An 18279-nucleotide genomic window follows, 5' to 3' on the forward strand; every position below is an offset into this window, starting at 1 on the left:
ACGAATTTTTGAACACTTTCCATTTCACTTCCCACCAGACAAAAGACTAGTGACGGCGGGTATTATGCTGCCAATCAACGGAGCTAACAACGCTGATAAAAATCCTCCACGTTGTATAATCTGACGTTTTCGTTTTGCAGGAGTTGACTTTTTCCAAGTTCACGGATGCCGTTTTTATATCTGCAAAGTTTGGCTCGTTCCGTGGGTGTCAATGTTACGTTCCCCTTCAAAACGTTGTATGCACATTCGCAAATGCACTGGATTAATTCACGATCAGCGACTTTTATAATCGACCGAGCAAGCTTGGGTTTGGCTTTAGCGAGTGTCGTAAGAACTGGAGCTTGGTCATGTAGTCGCCTTGACATGCTACAGAGATTTTGGTACGTACACAATCTGGGTTTCACCGCGAAAAATGTTGGTTCTTAAACGAAATTTTTCTGCTGTGCTCTGCTTGAAGTCAAAAAGTAAATAACCGTGTGGACGAGAGGTCGCGTCACTATATGATTCCTGAACGGCACGCGTCCGCCCTGGTTGGACTTGTTTGGCAAGATGAGTTATTTGAGATGCGTCTCTTGGATTTTTGAAAACAACGAGGTAATGCGCGTTCAAGCTGATAGTGCGTTGCTCCTTTCCTTTGTGAAATAAATTCTGAACAATGTATATCACACTTATATTTTTGTGGTGGCTCCCTTTTGTGAAAAGATTGGTCACGCTTTTGTCGCATTCACTCATTAAATCATCAATAATCAAAAGTGTTCTCTCTGACGAATCAAAATCAGTTGCCAATCCCCGAACAAATTCCACACCGTTAATCCCTTCGTACGCCCCTTGCCACTCGCCATAACACCATACAATGGTTGGGGATTTGGTGAAGTTAACTTCTCGTTTATGAGACGTTTCACAAAGAACGTTTTACCACAACTAGTCGGACCAGCTACAAGGCAAGTGAAAGGGTGAATAAAATCCATGGTGTTTTCGCAAACAGATTTTTAACAAACTAAAAGTTTTTTATGTTCGTTGCGCTTTTAAACGCTTTTCTTTAGACTGTTCTCATAGGTTACAACCTCAGCTGCTTTAGGCAAATGTTGTTTATTCGATAGAACGAACACAAAACTTAGGTTAATATAGCCCAAAACACTTTAGGAAAGAAATTGCATCTGAATTAGTTATTTCATTTTGTGTTTCAGCCAGTCTCTTCTCTTCTCTTCACGAAGGCATGCTTCTTCCCAATTCGGACCGCACACATCTTTTCCTTTACCACTAATTCCGGCAACGAATTGCCCACCTTTGATTTTGAGAAGAAACTCACATCCAGGAGAATGTTTGGCATGTTCTTCCCAAGCAACGTCATTCAGTTCCCAGTTAAAGAGGCAACATCCACAATACCAACATTTCACTTTATCGTGAATACCAATAAAGTAAAATCCAGCTTCGGCTAAATCCGCCGGTGTTGATCGGGTATGATAAGGCCAAAATCCATATTTGAACGAATCTATACGTTTTCTCTCTTCAGCCATATTAACATTTGTAGGGTCCAAACAAGGATAATTCCTCGTTCCCTCGACCAATCCACCCGGGGCACATATGACCGAGGTTAAAGAATATTGAGCATCACTTCTATCTCTTCGTCCAAAGAGAGAACGACCAGTAAGAAATGACATATTTCAATTCAACTCAGAAGTGAACAAACCGTAAGCCTTCACAGTCACAACTCTTTTATACCATCTAGTGAACAGTGCTCATTCAAAAAACTTCTCACTTGGGTTTACGTCCTTACTCGACCAACTCATTCAACAAATGAACCAATCTAAGTTATTTTTCATACAATATGTGACCAAGCCCACATAAGTGAACAGTGCCCGATCCCAAACCAAGTGAAGAGTGCCCGATCTCAGACCAAGTGAAGAGTGCCCGATACCACATAAGTGAAGAGTGCCCGATCCCTTATAAGTGAAGAGTGATAGCGTTCGTGGGCTGGACTCTACTACTCTGTGGAGTACCAGCGTTTTCCACTGTATAATAAAGCTTCTACTGAAAAAAAATATTTTTTAATCGAAAAGTCATATACTGCAAAATAGACAAGTGCTGAAATCAGACTTTTCGATAAAAAATATTTTTTTACTTTACAAGTTTTATTATACAGTGGAAAACACTGGTACTCCAGTATTCCTTTGCGGTTGCACAACGTATGTAACTGTGCGATTAACGCACTTGTCCATTTTGCAGTATATGACTTTTCGATAAAAAATATTTTTTTCAGTACAAGTTTTGTTATACATTGGAAAACACCGGTACTCCAGTATTGCTTTTGCGGTTGCACAACGTATGTAACTGAGCGATTATAGCACTTGTCAATTTTGCATTATATGACTTTTCGATTAAAAATATTTTTTTACTGTACAAGTTTTATTATAGAGTGGAAAACACTAGTACTCCAGTATTGGTTTTGCTGTTGCACAACGTATGTAACTGTGCGATTTCAGCACTTGTCCAGTTTGCATTTTTTACTTTTCGATAGAAAATATTTTTTTCTGTACAAGTTTTATGATAGAGTGGAAAACACTAGTACTCCAGTATTGGTTTTGTGGTTGCACAACGTATGTAACTGTGCGATTACAGCACTTGTCCATTTTGCATAATATGACTTTTCAAAAAAATATTTTTTTCCGAAACAAGTTTTATTATACAGTGGAAAACACTAGTACTCCAGTATTGGTTTTGCGGTTGCACAACGTATGTAACTGTGCGATTACAGCACTTGTCCATTTTGCATTATATGACTTTTCGATAAAAAATATTTTTTTACTGTACAAGTTTTGTTATACAGTGGAAAACACTGGTACTCCAGTATTGCTTTTGCGGTTGCACAACGTATGCAACTGTGCGATTACAGCACTAGTCCATTTTGCAGTACATCACTTTTCGATAAAAAATATTTTTTTTCAGTACAAGTTTTATTATATAGTGGAAAACACTAGTACTCCAGTATTGCTTTTGCGGTTGCACAACGTATGTAACTGTGCGATTACAGCACTTGTCCATTTTGCAGTATATGACTTTTCGATAAAAAAAATTTTTTTACTCTACATGTTTTGTTATACAGTGGAAAACACTAGTACTCCAGTATTGCTTTTGCGGTTGCACAACGTATGTAACTGTGCGATTACAGCACTTGTCCATTTTGCAGTATATGACTTTTCGATAAAAAATATTTTTTTACTGTACATGTTTGATAAAACTGATTTGGACGCCCACGACGACCTTTTGGCTAGCAACATCGACTTGCATCGGAGCATCCATACGACAGCCTTTTTTAGCCGATTCCAGGTCGAGTACTTGGCGATAAGTCGATCAGTGGGAGACTCGTTGGCGACGAGACAAACAGTTTGAGCTTCCTTCTTTATTTCAAGAAACTCGATCGGCACGTTGGACAGGTCGGGGGAAGAGGGCCATTTATCTTCTCTTTCCCTATGAAACTGGTGTCCACTGAGCCATCGGCTAGATCTTAGAAATTTGTTTACACCAAGTCCCTGTGACGCTTCGTCAGCAGGGTTTACCTTTGTGCTTGCATGCCTCCTCTGATTTGGATGAGATGCCTCTTCAATTTTGGCTAAGCGGTTTGCTACGAACACTGGAAAGCGCTTGTTGCAGTTGCGAATGATTTGAAGAACGGCAGTCGAGTCTGTCCAGAACACAGATTGGCATCCGACCAGATCCAATTCCTTCCTCGCAAGTTGATCCAACTTGACTGAAACAACGGCGGCCGTCAACTCCAGGCGGGGAATCGTTCACGTCTTCAGTGGGACAACACGTGCTTTGCCCATCAGAAACGAACAGTGAATGCGTCCTCGCTCATCCATCAGCCTCAGGTATGTCACCGCACCATAAGCCGTAGATGACGCATCTGCGAAATGGTGCAATTCCGTTTTTCGCACCTTACCGAAACTGCTTGGCTTCACGCATCTAGGTAGAACGACATCCTTTAACCGCGGTAGTTGCTGCAACCATTTCCTCCATGTTTCGGAATCCTCATCGGAAAGCACGTCGTCCCAACCAAGTTGTTTCCTGCAGAGGTCTCTTAGCATCGTCTTTGCCACCACGATCACGGGCGCTGCAAAACCAAGAGGATCATACAACGAACTCACCACTGACAGGATGGCTCTTCTGGTAAAGGACTTCGGCTGCTTTACGTCAACGGAGAACCCGAACTCGTCTGAGCAAATGTTCCACAGAACTCCGAGAACTCCCTCGCACGACGATCCACCTAGACTCAACTCTTTGACCGATTTTGCTCGTTCCTCTTCGTCAATGGACGCGAGAGCACGCTCGCTGTTGCTAACCCATTTGGTCAAACGAAATCCCTTCCTCTTAAGAAGTGTGCAAATACTCTGGACAGGATTTATAGCGTCTGCTTCAGTTGATACAGACTTCAGACAGTCGTCGACGTAGAAATTCTTCTTTATGGTTTCGACGACCTCACTTGGAAACTTGTTTCGTAAATCATCAGCAGCCTACTTCAGGCAAAAGCTCGCACATGAGGGGGAGAAAGCTGCCCCGAACAGGTGAACCAGCGTCCGGTGTGCCGTAGGCTTCTTTGGCATATCGCCTCCGGGCCACCACAGGAATCGAAGTGCGTCGCAATAAGTCAGTTGTACACGTATCTGATGGAACATGGCTTCCACGTCGGCCACGAGAGCCACCTGTCCCATCCAAAATCTTGAAAGGACACCAACCAACGAGTTGGTCAGGTCCGGGCCCTGAAGTAGAGCTTCATTCAGCGACTGTCCGCGATACTTGGCGGCGCAGTCGAAAACCACCCGCACCTTTCCTGGAGGATGATGAGGCAGATACCACACAACGTCTTTGGTCTGTTTCTCATTGGGAATCTCCTCTGCATAGCCTTTAGCTATGTAACCCTGAACCGTCTTGGTGTAAGCGTCCCGCAGAAAGTCATCACGAATCAGGCGGCGTTCCAAAGATCTCAGACGGTTTAGAGCCATGTCCCTGTTGTTGCGCAGCGGCTGCGTTTTCGAACGCCACGGCAACGGCAACTCATAATGTCCTTGCTGGAATTTAACACCGTTCTTCATTTTATCTAAAACATACCGGTCTTCACCGGACATAGGCATCTCTGTGCAGTTGGTATCCTGAAAGTCGGTCTTCCACATTCGCTCCAGCTTATCCTGTAGCGAATCATCGGCAACTTGGGTAAAGTTTGCTGCAAACCAATCGTTTGATTTCTTGCAGACAGGTCCTGCTAAGGCCCATCCAAGTGGAACCCTTAATGCAATAGGCTGCCTCGGTTTTCCCTTCCGTACTTCATGCACGATAAAGGCTTCTGGCACATCCAAACCAATCAGCAGCAAGGCTTCACTGCAGTCAACACGCGGGAATGACAGATCCTTGATATGAGGCAGTTCGTTCAATTCTATCTTTATCGGAAACTTGTTGGCGGAAATGGGCAAACAATCAACGGCAAACACTTCCGGAAGTTCCACAGTTGCAGCACCATCAAGCAAAGCAACGGTCAAGCCGACCCTCTTGCCCTCGCGCCTGCGACTGTCTCCGTGGACCGTTTTTAGCGTCACGTTGCTCGGTTCATCTTTCAGTTAACTTCCTGTCACACAAAGTGACACCAGAACCAGTATCCAGAAGAGCGTACGTGTTTACGCACCTTCCGTTGGCACTGATCTTAACGGCAACCATCATCAGATTGACATTCTGGCGACCAGAAGAAGCATGACAGTCCTTTTCACTTGCCGACACAACCGAACAGACAGTCCGTTCCGGTGCGGTTCCCATGACAGGGGAGGATTCGTCTTCTCTCTTCTCCGGTGGATGCAACAAAGTGTGATGAGCCTCGTTGCAGTCCTTCACTGTAGGCTGTTGCACTTTGTAGCAAAACGTCCAAATCGAAAACAGTTGTCACACAGTCTGCGGCGTCGGGTAACGCGCAAGCGATCACGGAACGACCGGGACTTAAATTCCTCGCACTTTACAAGGTTGTGCCTGCCCGAACAGCACGGACACAGAGGGACTGCTGGAACGTGGGAAGGTCCAGCACGGGCCTTGGGCTTAGACTCTTCTTCCTTTACAACAACGTGACTAGAGGCCTTTACATGACTACCTTTACCTTTTGCTTTCTTGGCTTCGTTGCGATGCTCGTCCAGCATGCGACTAAACAACGAATTCGCAATCCGGTCCTCCGTTTCCACGAATTCGACCAGGATTGGGGTTCACGGCCAGTCGTCCTGACTATTTTCTCAACATGACATTTCCAGCTCTCCTGCATCTTGAATGGTAAACGATTTGCCACCGCAATCAGCGTAGGGTAGTTATTCATCTCGGAATGCTCGTCAATGTCTGAAAGTGTAAGTAAACAATCGCGCAGCGACTGTGACAATTGGCTTAAACCAGCAGCGTCATTTGGTCGTAACTCTTGACCGTTCACAACGCACCTTACACAGGCATGAGCAAGAGCAATTATATGGGACTTGCCATATTGTTGAAATAGCAACTCTCTCGCTTGTCGGTAACCGTTTTCCTTCAGTCTAGAGCAGTACTCAATCAGTTTACGGGCCTTGCCTTCACAATGCTGGATCAAATACGACAATTTGGCTCCATCGTCATCGATACGAGAATCAAAATTGCGAACGGACCGCCAATAGTTCATTGGATTGCCGTCAAATACAATTATTTCAGGCTTGGGTCTGTTAATGTGCTTCACAAGCGATATGATTTCACTACCATGCGCACTTGTTGGCTTAGCAGATGCGGAAGTAGCATTTACATTTGGTAGATCAGAAGAACCTTGTCCTTCACATGAGGGTTTCTTTACAGGCATAGAATTAGACAAGGAACCAGCCGGGGCTACATAGTCAACCACATACCGCCGATCCGCAGGGCTTCGCTGCGACGTGACAGAAGGTGACGTAAACAGGACGCGACGCTGATCCTCGAGCGGCTTCTCTCTGGAAGATACGGATGATTCCCCAGAACCTCTCACCGTCACCTACTCCGTGTTTCCCGACATCTCGTCCCAAACCTTCTCTTCCACCTCGGCGGCCTGCAGTCGATGTTGCAGCTCCAACATTTCCAAGTCATCCCTTCGGCGCTGTTCTTCTTCGGCGTGTTGTCGCGCCAGCTTCTGTCTTTGAGCGGTCTGTTGAACAGCAAGACACGCGAGCTGTGTTGTTACTTTAACCCGGGCTCTACTACTTGTCGAAGAACTAGAGCGCATACTTCGTCCGCAGGACGATTTGTTGTCTTTCAGACTACCGTCACCGCTTCCAGCTGGGCTGGTTACATGCCCAGATAAATCACGACAAGATTGCGAGTTTGCCTCACAAACCCAGTGGGCAACTCGGTCGTCAAATTCAGTTTTGTTTTTCTTTACGCTTGCAAGATCATCGGCAAGCTCGGGATGCGCCTTGTAGGCGTCAACCACATCAATAAAAAGCTGTTCTAAAGTAACCAAGACAGTCTCAAGCACTTGCAAGTTGCGGTGATCCTTCATCAGACACTCAGAGATGATGTATTGTCCACTGAGTCGTCGAAGACGATCAACGACAGCATCAGGAAGTGTCGGTGGAGAAACGCTTGGTTCTGCCATATTGAAAGGCGAACTTGGTAAGATTGCCTTTACCAAATAGTCAAACTTGCTTTTAACAAACAGTTGAAACTTTCTTTCAACAAACACTTGAAACTTGCTTTCAACAAACAGTTGAAACTTGCTTTCAACAAACAGTTGAAACTTTCATGTAACATCCGTTGAACGCGCCCATCGCATTGAAACGAGCGCAACCAATGCTTATACATTTTCTCTTGGGCCGTCAAAAAGCATAGGCAACGACCCGCATGCGACCTAATATGCGCGTATAAAAAATAAATGGGCTCAGCTGGATGGCCGTCAAAAAGTAAATTGGCTCATCTCGTGTAAAGAAATCATCTGTACTCATTCAGGTACATATGTGAATAAAGAGCTGGCCTGGCAATATGCAACAACAATAGTTGTAACCATTATCCTCAAAGCCAATTTTTGGAATAATGCCAAGTTTTAAGACACGTCACACTTAATACTTCCAAACTGGAGGTGATCTTCCTAAAAATAATGGACTTACAAGAGTTAGGCGTCCCCTCGTAAAATTTACGCTACAACAAAATGTCAAAAGTAGACGAAGACTGAGTTTGTGGCACCAATAGTAGTAAAAAAATATGTTTTCGGATTAGACAGCAACAAAGACCATAAAACGTTAAAAGTGGTAATTTAGTTTAAGATAAATTAATGTCACAAAAAATGGGCCAAAATATTAATAATTATACGTGAGTTAGGTTAAGCAGCAGTTTCATGCTTCAACCAGCCATAACAACCCTAGCTAAAATAGTGCAATGATTTCTCCTAAAGGGACGTCAGTCGTGCTTGACTAAATGCCATTGGCATAGAAGTCATGTCGTCAAGACCAGGGAAGGTCTAAGGCATTCCGACATAATGACTGAAAATTGTATCTGTGTGACCTTGCTACACGAAAGACGTCAGGTCCCTTAACTGCGCCACGCCTCTGCTGTGCATATGGAGAACTTTCTAAGCAGACAAAATGTTTAGGCTAGGGTCCACAATTCACCATTAAGTAACGTTAAACACTTATGCCAATAAAACTAACGTTTTAGTTACATGAGTTACTTCCTGATCCCGAGGCAAAAACATGAATGCAGCCTGGTCATTAATTCCAGTCGGTGCAAAATAACTCGAGCGAGACTGAGCTGTAGAATATGATGATTCGGGATTTGCAGCGATTGGCCTAATAGTCGCATTTGACAATGCTGTTAAATAATGCGGCGCGGCTCTGCCTGTAGCGTATAATCCGCAACTGAACAAATTGTTACCTTGCAAATCATCAACATATCGCTGTTACTCGAACTCATGTCTGCCTCAGTAGCTGCGTGAGATTAAGCATCGAAATTACCTGGTGTGATCAACGAGTTTGACTTTCCAACCCATTTGAACTTAATCGCACTTTTTATAAATTGGGGAATTACACCAGAAACCTTGTGCGACACAGGTAAATCAGAAAGTGAAAATGCCCGTTCAAATATCACGTCAAAGGTGTCACCACTTTTTTATGTAGGGCTGAGAATCACACAAGGCCTAACGAAGACGTCAAAACGTCTACACAAAATATTAACACTTCCGTATATCTGACTCCTGATAAAAAGGCTACTCTCTAACCCAAAGTCAATCTGTCAGTTTAATTCATAAATCGCAGGAGTATTACAATAAAACTTTACAAACCACGCGTGCTAAAGTCTTATGTCTGTTTGAAACCCCGAGTTGAATTATAGACTGTTAGAAAAACCAGACTCGAATGCGTAAAGGTATGATTTAATCACTGACTTAATAACTCTGAATGACTCTATTCATCTCTGATCTTTTTTAACCAAAGATACAGCTTGTTGCTGGAAGTGTCACGAAACAGGTCGGCCGGATATTTAGTTGTCTTCCGTGCAAACGAATGAATTGCCGTAAATGAGTTGATATGGATTCAGGCCGTATAGTTATTATCCGACGTTAATAAAAATACAGTCCATGCCACGAAAGCACAACATAAATATGACGTCGGATACAACTCAAAACATAATTTGAAATTTTTAAATTTGAAATTTGTTGCAAATAATGCGGAACGATTTTTCTAATTTTTTTTTTTATTTCGCCAGAATAACAATAGTAAAAATTAACTGTTGTCATTCTGGCGAAATAAAAAAAAAAAATTAGAAAAATCGTTCCGCATTATTTGCAACAAATTTCAAAATTAAAAATTCTATTGACGCTTTAAACACTTTCCGGGACTAATATTTTTCTAAAAATCGCCCTATAGGTAGAGTACAGCATCAGCTAAACGCTCATATCAAAATAAAATGGGACACAAGCGCCGTTTTCCATCGAAATGACTTTTTCCGTCAACAATTAAAACCGAACTATGATATTCGATGATATTCTATTGACACTTCAAAAACTTTCCGGAACTAATATTTTTCTAAAAATCGCCCTATAGGTAGAGTACAGCATCAGCTAATAGCTCTTAGCAAAATAAAATGGGACACAAGCGCCGTTTCCCAACGAAATGACTCTTTCTGCCATCAAAAGAACCTTGAAGCACCTCGGAACGAGTGACTATTACGTCATAAATGCATCAAACTCCAGCTTACACTGACAGGTTAAAATGAATTAGAGCTGATAATAATAAAATTATACTTTCAACACTTTCCGGGACTAATATTTTTCTAAAAATCGCCCAATAGGTAGAGTACAGCATCAGTTAATAGCTCATATCAAAATAAAATGGGACATAAGCGCCGTTTTCCATCGAAATGACTTTTTCCGTGAACAATTAAAAACGAACTATGATATACGATGATATTCTATTGACGCTTTAAACACTTTCCGGGACTAATATTTTTCTTAAAATCGCCATAAGCGCCGTTTTCCATCGAAATGACTTTTTCAGTCATAAAAGCAATGTTTCAGCAATGCTGATCTTGCGATTATTACGTCATAACGGCAATAAACTCCAGTTTCCACTGATCTCAGCCCAAAATGAACCGATATCATACTTATACACTTTCATGAATTTTACGGAATTATTTTTTTCCTGCTCTGCAAAAATCAATGGAGGCAACTTCGTAAGTGACAAGGCTGCGTTTAAAATGACATGAAGTCATTTTACACCATTGTCATGTGGTGTATACTCGAACGTCATCATTTGCGGACGCCACAGACACAACCACACCCGGCTTTTATCGGCGTTGTTTTTCGCGTTTCCAGATTAACTTCTGTTCTTTTACTTTATAGGAATTATTGTTTTTAGCATACTTTCACGGACCTAATGAACCAATATGATATCCAAATAAAAGAAATGCTGCCTTCAAGTTCATCTTCAATGATGCACCTGTCGTTTTTTTTCTCTTGTTTGCTAATAACCGTTGCTTGTTTCGTACATAGGGCTCTAATATTTTTCAAATTTCTAAAAATATTTCACCTTGATGGAAAATACACAAATAGATTTGAAAGGACTCCTGGAAATGTTTGTTACCAACAGTATGACATAAACAGTCCTAGCGCGGCTTTATTTAGCAACTAGCTTTGGAGTCATTTTGTATAGGAGAGTTAAAATACAACTGTGGGTCCCACAATTGTAAAATGGATCCACGCCCCACTGATTCTTTTGATACGTTATGGTTGTAAAGAGACATATAGGTCTACTAGGTGGGCATTTTCCGTCTGTCGAAACGTATTTGATTGATGGTCAAGCGCCCGACCCATATATCAATAAGAAAACCTGATCGGGATTCGTATCCACGATGTACCGTGTTCAAATCCCGGTTGGTTAAAAAAATACAAATCTGTGATCTAAAACCTGGATTGAATTACCGTGAAGTAAATCCCACTAAATGCTAATTGAAGTAACTATACTGCCAGGGTAGCACGGTGTAAATTTCCGATCTGGTTTACTATTTGTCGGAAATTTACATGTATATATATATATGTAGCCAAATAGTCGAAACTAAAATGTTGGAAAGGTGTGACCTCTTTGAATAAGTTGTGAGTCTGTAGCAGATATAGAAAGGCGACCCTACAGACAATGACGAATATTGAATGAGTAGGTCTAGTAGTTCGTGACGCTTTTGCTGCAGCTAAATGTTTTTAGGTTTTTATTGGCGTCCTGTCGTTTTGATTGTTTGAGTGCACAACTTCTGTTCTTTTTTTCGTCATATATTCCTGGTGCGACTGCCACCAATTAGTTTGCAAAAAATTCTCGTCGTGTTGTGTTTCCAATGGCGTGCGTAATAATTTAAACAGAAATATTTTGCTGTGAGGTGCATGGTGAGCGATGATGACAGCGCAATGAGTCTCAGTAAAGGTCGGCTGACATGTTGTCTAGTTGTCACTGAGTTATCTGTTCCCCTGAGCACTCGACAGGCGGATAAATAATTATTATCGCAATCAAACAGAATCAAGTTTTGTATAGACTAGAATGGCCAGAAAGGATAACAATCCTTTCAAACACTACACGCGGCTATGTAATGCACTTACAGGTATGACTACATTTTCACCCCCGCGAAACAGTATTCATTTGCCAAAGTGCATCCTGTTGGTTACATGCGAGTAACACTGGTGTGTGACTTACCATACGTCCCGAAATGGCGAGGACCGTCTCGATTCAACGGCTTGTTTCGGCTGTCAATATATCCCGTTTTTTTCAGTGGTTAATGTCATTTTATGACATAGTTTATAGATCCGCATACTAGCGAGTGTGACTAAACTTACAAAAATGGTTTCAATCAAACGTTATCAATTTTGGCATTAGTGCCAGAATTTTAGTCCAGTTAGCTGGCAGTGATCCCCGATTTAGTGGTTGACCAGAGGAGACGGAATAAATCAGTTGAGGGCGTTTTACTGAGACTCGTTCGCTGCGCCTCGAGTTAAAGGTTAAATAATTACCGCCTCCGAATCGCACCCTGGTTACAGTTTATGGGAAAGTCGTTCGCCAAGTATTTATTGTTGAAAGCCCAAAAATATATAACTGTCCAACTGCGATGGGTGTTTGTTTGAGAACTTTGCGACGTATGTTCAAACATACATACAAAAAGAAGCACTGACTCAATAAACAGTCAAGTAACTTCAATCAAAAATAACTTTGCACATTGTAATCGAAATCAACGACATTCACAATACGCAACAAATGTATCTCACTACAAACAGGCGAAAAAAAGAAAAATGTTTTCCGCGTGGTTTGGTGAAGTTCGTGCGTCAAACGCACGCTGAGATTATTGAGTTGTCGCGGACATGGAATCAGTGGAGATGGTTGTTTTTTGTTTTTCGCACTTAGGATTAAGCAGAGAACGTTGAACTGGCTCCAGCTTTAATCAATGTTCATTTGCGGAATATACTCAAACAAAAGTTAAATATCCCTTTAATCTAGTTAAATCTAAACTATTAATAAATTCTGTCGTCTTGTACTTCTTCCGCTCTACTATATAACTATAAAGTCGAAAGGTAAATTTGTACGTGACAAACGTCTTGTGTTTTTGCGTGAGAGTAGAAGATAACTGTTACATCTTGTTTGCCAGTAATTGCCGATTTCTATGAATGCGCATTTTTCTCTACACTAATGTGTGTTGCAATATCATACGGTCTGTGACGCAATAATAAGAGACCAGGTTTTAAGTGACAACGCAACGTGGTCAGGGTTGCCAGATTGGCGCTTTCGGCGCCAAATTCCCTGAATTTGGCTTTTTTCCATTTTGTCTGGCGCCCAAAATTTGGTTTGGCTTATTTGGCCCTTTTCTGGCGTTTTTCCTGTTAGCTTTGCGTTCGGAAGTTGCCCGGGCTCGTTCGTGACGAAACAGGTTCGCGGTATGCTTCTTTTCGGTAAAAACGTCACGCATCACAGCCCAAGCTAGTACAGAAGCGTTGCAAACTGTATGCCTGGGTAGCGTAAACTTGACTACTTCTATAGTGACGTCATAATTTGAGTTTTGAAAGACTGTTTGTGAAAAGTTTGCGTAGCACTGGCACTGCTATGCACATAGAAAGACGGATATAATCCAAGAGCATAAATAAACAAAGAAGAGATTGTATGTTGCTCTACCGCATGAATGTAATTTGCCTGTAAATACAATTGAACATATGTTCGGGAAGCAGAAAATTAAACAATACAGTATATAAACGATTGGCTCTTTTCTGTTTCACTCAAAACTAGTTTTGGCGCTTTTTGGCGTTTTTTGTCGTGTTGTTTGGCTCTAAACAAAAAAAATATTCTGGCAACCCTGAACGTGGTTTCGTCCTTTTTGTGTCCGACAACTGTGCAGCACAGTGCTACGTCATTTCATTCTTGCAAAAGGTTTTTTGTGTTGCGAGCGAGCATTTTCTGGTGAGTCTATTTGTACATATGTGTGAAACGACTGAAGTACCGAATAACCGAAATGTGTAAATTGTAATTTTGGCTAATTTAACTGCGATGACTTAGAAGTCAGTTCGCTGAACAGTATAGCTGCCCTTGTTAAAGTGATTAAGTTTACACACGGTGTTGACGCTGTCTTTGTACTCGCAGTGTCTCTCTTGCATTTGTACACACGTGAAGCGTGTGGTATTCAATCTTCTGTCGCCCAAAGTTATCGGTAAGCATTGTGTGTGTTACGTCATAGTGGCGCATTGTAGTTTATGCTGCCTGTTTCGTTTAGGTGTGCGACAGTAACTGCTTCGACCGTCTTTGTGGTCCAGAGTTTCCCGGTTCCCAAATAGTTGGTGAGCCTTATGCTGTAATTATCTACGTGAAGTGTATTTGTTTGACACATTGCCTTCTGTGTAGAAACCGTGTTCCAAGGGTCCACGTGTCCTACGTGTCTTTCGTCTCCTCCCGACGTCTGTAACGTCTACATTTCAAATACATTCCATCTTGCGTACGAGTGCGTACTGCACATTTGATAACAAAATAACATCAACTGAGTGAGCGAGCGAGTTTGAGGCCCATTAAAGACACGCGTTTCAACTGCGGGAATTCCGCCTCGTGTGACGTTCCGCGCCAAGAACCGGGGCGCGTTCAACGGACGTTACAATAACGTCAATTCAATGGTTTTAGGTATACATAATATAACGATATCGTGGAGAGAAAACAAAAAAAACATAGTTTTAGTACTGAACAGCTTTGGCACTGTAACGGTTGGAAGGTGCGGGCTAATGTGTAAAGAAAATGGCTCAATGAGAATGAGCAATTGCAAATGCGAAGTTTGATCCGCGGCTTGGCCGTAGCTGCAATTCTGCTTCAACGCATTTTATGGACACGCAGTTTTATAAGGAAGGATGTATGTAATCTGCGGTCGGAAAATAAGTAGCTTTTTAAAACTTACTAATACTGTTGAGCATCGCAGGTAAATCACAGTGCAGATTTTTAAATGACCTACTGCCCAAAGCAGGGTATTCTTGCATAGCAACCAAGTCTATTTGAACGTCAGGTTGCGAAATGAGACGATTAATTGCCCTTTGTAATTTGCAGTGTTATGCTGCTCCTCCGACTGCTTTGTCTGGTAGTTTTAGGTATTGTGAAGTAAGTGTCGTTTCGAGAACGTGGTCGCGACATATCGCGATTGCCCCGTGCAATTGCACTAACACAAAAAAACATTAATTTGTGCATTCCCCTGTACTGGTTTGGAACATGACAATACCAAATCTAAAATCATTGTTATGCCGTATCCGTCGAAAGGAAATTAAAACAATTTGACTTGGATTAAAAAAAAAAAAAACTACAAAGCTATACGTGACCTAAACTAATCAGCAATATTTTGCTTCAAAAAGCCAAAACAAGCTGAGTATAAGAGTATGTAGACTGTGCGAACTGACGTTGTGCCTGCTGTGGATCGAGGATTTTTATCAAAAAAGTTAAGGCTTTAGATCCGTAACCAACACCAAGTTGCCATCAGTCACGCATTCAAAAAAGATACATACTAGCGATTCGGCCACGTATTCATCAATACAACATAAAATTTATTTCTAAAATATTCGCATAAAATTAACAGTGTTTTTCCGTATTTTTATTAATCAACTTTAAATGCAGATTGGCTTTTATTATAAATTACTACAAGCTTTTATTAAGTTGTAAAGAAACAATGTGTCATATCTTTGAAAAAAATAGCTATCTTCGATCCTTGCACCTTACTGCAAAACTTATTTGCTATGGTTAAAGTATTTTGTTTTGGGAAGTCTTTCCACATTGGAGGCAATTATAAAGCTGTGGTCTGCGCAAACAAATCAGGAAAAGTTATCAGGACTGACTGAATAGGCACCAAACTTTTCGTGGGACAAAACAAATCGATATGATCACTATTGGACAAATGGCGTGCCTGCTTGCGTGTGATTACTGAAAAACTTAGTAGTCGACATAGTATACAAATAAAGACAATTATTGGACGAAGGTACCTACAATTCAACTTGCGCGGTTGTTATTAAGAAGGTTACAATTTTGCGTGGTTAAGTATCAAGGAGGACAGGCTCGCCAATTTAGGCTATGCAGCGACGTTTGTTAAAATATGTAGCAAAATGTACTTAAAACCAATGTCCGCGAAACAATCACCAAAAAATTTGGTTGTGGAAAATTATTATATTAATTCGCTACCGAATGTTTTAAATCGGAACGATGGAAAAGTACTTTCGCCCGTGTTCCGCAATTTCGCCCGTAACAATTCGTGACTTTTGTTTCCCATGTTTGGCCGTTTGACCCATGATCGATGTTGTCCATTGAATTATGTCCCGCTGTGTTTTAGCTGTTACGCCCTTTTGTTTTTCGTCGCTCAATTTCTTTGCCCTGTGGGTTCGCTTCGCTACTGTGTTTGTTTTATTCTCTGAAGAAGCCTAGTCGTACGTACAGGCGAAACGTCAGAAAATACAATATTTTTTAAACAAAAGGTGTATATTTGTTGTTCTCCACCAGAAGAGCGTCAGATTCATAATTCATTATGATACCTGGTGGTCAAAGCCTATTTTCAGTTTTCAAATAAGTATTTGACATTCAATGTTCCGCGCATCAGAAGGACGTTATCTCTGTCACACTTAGTGAAATTGAATTTTTTAACAGAAATTTTTTTTGGATTATTTTATTCAATTTTTTGTTAATTAGTTTTTGTATATTTTTATATTTGTTTCTATACTCAAAGATTTTTTTTACATTTAGTTAAACAGAAAGTAATAAAAAATGGACTGCACAACAATCAGCAACAGTACACCATTATTGGGACAGAGAAATGGCACCATATTTCTTAAATGCAGGGTTGCCAGTGTTGCAGTTTTCCCGCCCAATTGGGCTGGTTTTCGACATCGAGTTGCGGTTATTTTTTGCGGGTTGCGGGTTGCGGTTTATTGGGCGGTTATTTTAAAAGACACTGTTACCCATTCCAAATGCATTATGAGCCTCGCTTTGATACTTGAAAAGGGAGAAACGGCGAGTTTCTCAGACAAAAGAAACAATTGCATGGCGCTGTGCGCATTATTGCATTCAGAGGAACACAACAAGATCCAAGACGGAAAACTAAACAATTCAGTTTCCAAACAAAGAGGTTGTAATAAACGCTACTGTTACAAGAAAATGAGAATTGTCTGTTGTGTGCTCTCTGCTTCCATACTTTACACAAATTTTCAAATCATTTTATGCGACTGGATTGTAGTGAGAGTACGCAAAGTTTTGGTTTTAAAGTATTGGCATATTAACAAGAGCATGCGGAAAAAGTCATTTCGATGGAAAACGGCGCTTATATCCCATTTTATTTTGCTATGAACTATTAGCTGATGCTGTACTCTACCTATAGGGCGATTTTTAGAAAAATATTAGTCCCGGAAAGTGTTTAAAGCGTCAATAGAATTTCATCGAATATCATAGTTCGTTTTTAATTGTTGACGGAAAAAGTCATTTCGATGGAAAACGGCGCTTATGTCCCATTTTATTTTCATATGAGCTATTAGCTGATGCTGTACTCTACCTATTGGGCGATTTTAAGAAAAATATTAGTCCCGGAAAGTGTTTAAAGCGTCAATAGAATATCATCGTATATCATAGTTCGTTTTTAATTGTTCACGGAAAAAGTCATTTCGATGGAAAACGGCGCTTATGTCCCATTTTATTTTGATGTGAGCTATTAACTGATGCTGTACTCTACCTATTGGGCGATTTAAAAAAAATATTAGTCCCGGAAAGTGTTTAAAGCGTCAATAGAATATTATTGTATATCACAGTTCGTTTCTAATTGTTGACGGAAAAAGTCATTTTGATGCCAAACGGCGCTTATGTCCCATTTTATTTCGATATGAGCGTTTAGCTGATGCTGTACTCTAACTTAGGGCTATTTTCAGAATAATATTAGTCCCGGAAAGTGTTTAAAGCGTCCCTGAATTACGTTTTTTGGGGAGCTCTCTGATACGCTGTGATTTATGCCATATGAAGGAATATTTGGTGTGACATAGCAATTAAATGTTTGCCCTGATAATTGTTTTGACAATTGACATATAATTTGTTTTTCCGGAATGACAGGATTATGCTCAACCTGAAGTAAAATTGAAAATATTATGTGAACGTTGTGGTTAGTGATGCGGAACGCTTTTTTAAATTTCTTTTTTTTTATTTCGCCAGAATGACAATAGTTAATTTTTCGTAACACTACCTATAGAGCGATTTTTAGAAAAATATTAGTCCCGGAAAGTATTTATAATCTTCATAGAATTACCATCACATACATGTG

General features: G+C 41.0%; 1 protein-coding gene and 1 pseudogene across 1 annotated transcript; both read right to left on the minus strand.

The window, feature by feature from the left end:
• Window positions 1-1812: 1812 nt before the first annotated feature.
• On the minus strand, window positions 1813-5802 carry LOC145914480 (uncharacterized). The gene is made up of 5 exons (XM_083002307.1): window positions 5675-5802; window positions 4569-5592; window positions 3941-4511; window positions 3221-3748; window positions 1813-1943 (listed from the first exon to the last, which is right to left on the minus strand). Exons 1-5 carry the CDS (start codon window positions 5800-5802, stop codon window positions 1813-1815), a joined length of 2382 nt encoding a protein of 793 aa, XP_082858433.1.
• Window positions 5803-5873: 71 nt separating this feature from the next.
• On the minus strand, window positions 5874-7612 carry LOC145914481 (uncharacterized; annotated as a pseudogene).
• Between the last annotated feature and the right edge of the window lie 10667 nt (window positions 7613-18279).

The sequence above is a fragment of the Ascidia mentula genome, chromosome 9 (genome assembly GCF_947561715.1).
Source record: "Ascidia mentula chromosome 9, kaAscMent1.1, whole genome shotgun sequence".
NCBI lineage: Eukaryota > Metazoa > Chordata > Ascidiacea > Phlebobranchia > Ascidiidae > Ascidia > Ascidia mentula.